The sequence below is a fragment of the Eucalyptus grandis genome, chromosome 10 (genome assembly GCF_016545825.1).
Source record: "Eucalyptus grandis isolate ANBG69807.140 chromosome 10, ASM1654582v1, whole genome shotgun sequence".
In the NCBI taxonomy this organism is placed as follows: Eukaryota; Viridiplantae; Streptophyta; class Magnoliopsida; order Myrtales; family Myrtaceae; genus Eucalyptus; species Eucalyptus grandis.
The window spans coordinates 17,400,266-17,403,052 of record NC_052621.1 but is presented as its reverse complement, the minus strand read 5'-3'; the positions used below and the strand labels follow the sequence as shown (position 1 = coordinate 17,403,052).

The 2,787-nt window shown below is 38.0% G+C and overlaps 1 protein-coding gene across 1 annotated transcript; it reads left to right on the top strand.

Annotated features, from left to right (window-relative positions):
* The first annotated feature begins 210 nt into the window (after nucleotides 1-210).
* LOC104422063 (protein GLUTAMINE DUMPER 2) lies at nucleotides 211-875 on the top strand. Its single transcript, XM_010034286.3, has one exon. The coding sequence runs from the start codon at nucleotides 340-342 to the stop codon at nucleotides 673-675; it is 336 nt and encodes a 111-aa protein (XP_010032588.1). The 5' UTR covers nucleotides 211-339; the 3' UTR covers nucleotides 676-875.
* The last annotated feature ends 1,912 nt before the right edge of the window (nucleotides 876-2,787 follow it).

Genomic DNA, 2,787 nt, shown 5'->3' with positions numbered 1-2,787 from the left:
AAAGAAAGAAATACTTAGTATCGAGTGCGATGCGTACCAGCGAAGCACACGGAAACCGAATCTCCCTTTCGCAAAACCTCCTCTGCACCTTCTTCGTCCTAATCCAACAAGCACTGTGCATCTTTTCCATTTATTTTTTTCCCTAAAAACACGGTTTGTCATCGAATAACATGTTATCAACTCAAAAGCAAGCGTCTCTCTATTTATATCCTGGCGCCCAAGTATAACCACAGGCACGCACAGCACAACCACCCTGATCACATTTCACTGACAAAACCAGAGCCCGAAAGACAAACTTGAGAAAGCAAAACAAGACTGTTTGCTTCCCACTCATCAAAGATGAGCTCCGATGCCACCGTGGACGGCGGCTTCCACAAGTGGAACACGCCGATTCCGTACCTGTTCGCAGGATTGGCTCTCATGCTGGGCCTCATCGCGGTCGCACTGGTGGTCCTCGCTTGCTCCCACCGGAAGTCCTCGGCATCATCCGGCCTGAGTCGTGACCCCGAAGATCAAACCGGAGTGGATAGCGATGACAACAAGCCATCAAAGGTGGAACAAGAGGACAATGCGCCCAAGATCGTAGTCATAATGCCCGGGCATGAGAATCCCACGTTCTTGGCGAAGCTTGCTTCTAGTTCGACCGCGAGCCACAACGGATGCCAACAAGTATGAGAGATCATCATCATCGCCGATCAATCTTCATTTGCTTGCACTGTTATATAGAGAGGGTGCTGGATTTTGGGATCCCTTCTTCCTTGTTTTTTGGGTTTTTCCATTGTTTTGTAGAGATTACACCGATTCTTTCATTTTCGCGAATATGTATATGGATGGATTTTTCTTTCTTATATAACATGCGTTGCGCTTCTTCTGCTTCTTCGCCTTAGATCGTATTGCAACTTTAAGGCATGCTTGTTTGTTTCGAATTTCCAAAAAAAAAAAAAAAAAAAAAGACATGAAAAAGTTCTGTGCGACTTTACTGATTAATATTTGCATTTTGTGAAAGTTTCAAATATCTTGTTGAAAATGAAATTGAAGTACATGTGCCACAAAATTTTGATAAATAAATAAAGGTTAATCTGGACAGGTCCTCAATTTAGAAAGAAGAGACCTCCCAGCAAAGCTTTTTTAGAATTTCGATGTTATTAGAGATAATAAGAGATTTTATTACAATTACTTGGTAAATGAGGAGTTACAACTTATAAGTCAGATTATTGGCACTATTACCATCTATGCTATTTCGTCTAATTTTTAGGTTTTCCGTTTAGTCTGTCCATTTTTCGTGGAAAAAAAAAATCCTATATGTCCTTTCCGTATTGTTTTTAATACCTTGTAGCTATAAACACGCTTATCCAAACATGAAAGTGGTTGTATAATTAGTGCCACATAAAAGAAAAAACGGAAAATTCAAAAAGAGAAGAGGATTTTATTTACAAATACTTTTGTCCCACAAAATAACTAATGATCCGCAATGGCATCATTAATTTGTTAGCTCCAACGACCGCGTCAACTCCAATTAACTTTTGAAGTCAGAGGATTTTGACTACAAAAGTTTAGCAAGTTTAAATATATAGATAAAAGAAAATTCAGGGATTACGCAAACTCAGATATCGAACGTAAGAAAGGAGTGGAAAATTGCAGAGGGAGAGACAGATGAGAAAGGCAAATCTTTAATCTCAACTTCTTTTACATATAAAAGAAAACCCTTTTACTAAAATGATTTTAGTCTAATAATTCAATGAGTATTTACGGTTTTCAACGATGTCTCCGCTCTTACGAATAATAAAAAATTGAATAGGGTTGTAACCTGATGAAAAGTTTCTTGAAATTAGAACCATTGTCAGTAGAGACCATGTGCCCCCTTATCCCAACATTCAAGCTCAAGTAAGGGCCCTAGCATACTCATAAGGATATTAGGAAAGTACTCTAATCAAATAGCAAAGTCTTTCGGCTTTCAGTGCGTCTACAAACTCGTGATATGCCCAATCAATTTGTGTGGATTTGAATGATCTGAATAACATAAACGAAAATCATCCGCATCGGCTAACTCCGCTGGTCGGAATAAAAGATACCACCGGTCTGTTTGTAGATGAACCTTTTTGTTCCTCCTTAATGGACAAAGCTTTCTTAAACAGGATATGGCAAGCATTTGCTGTTGCCTGTGTCCGCACATTCCGTACAGTTCCTAGAGTAGAGCTCAGGTTGATGTGGGGAAGGGACAAGCAACTAACCCAATTGTCAAATTTGCTGTGTCCCAGCAAAATATATTCACCTCATTATCATAGCAATCTAATCTTTTATATCTCATGAAAATTTTATTAAATTCAACGGTTCAAATTGAGTTTAATATATGTACTAGACTCTTGGAAAATTTGATTTGATTAATTTACTAAGAAAGAAAAAAAGGAAAAAAAAAGAAAGAAGAGATCTGACGACAATTCAAGAGAATTTGAGCTTGGGCTTTATGGTAGATTGTGTTTGTTTAAGCTTGACTTTGAGACATCAGAATAGACTCAACTCTTATGTTCAATTTGAAACTCGAAAAATGATATATTACCTCTTTACAATGAGTTTTGACATTAAGTCATTTTCGGCTATGGATAGGAGAAATTGTTTGATATAGGCCCCGTTTGGTTCGGCTTTGGGGGAATGTCCTTGGGGAAATAAAAAAGGCCTTTAGTCTAAAGGGGTTTGGCTAAATGTAAATATTGTTCACTTATTTTGCTTGTTTGTGCTAATATGCAGTGAAAATAACCATTTGAGATTACCACGATTGGTTGAGACATT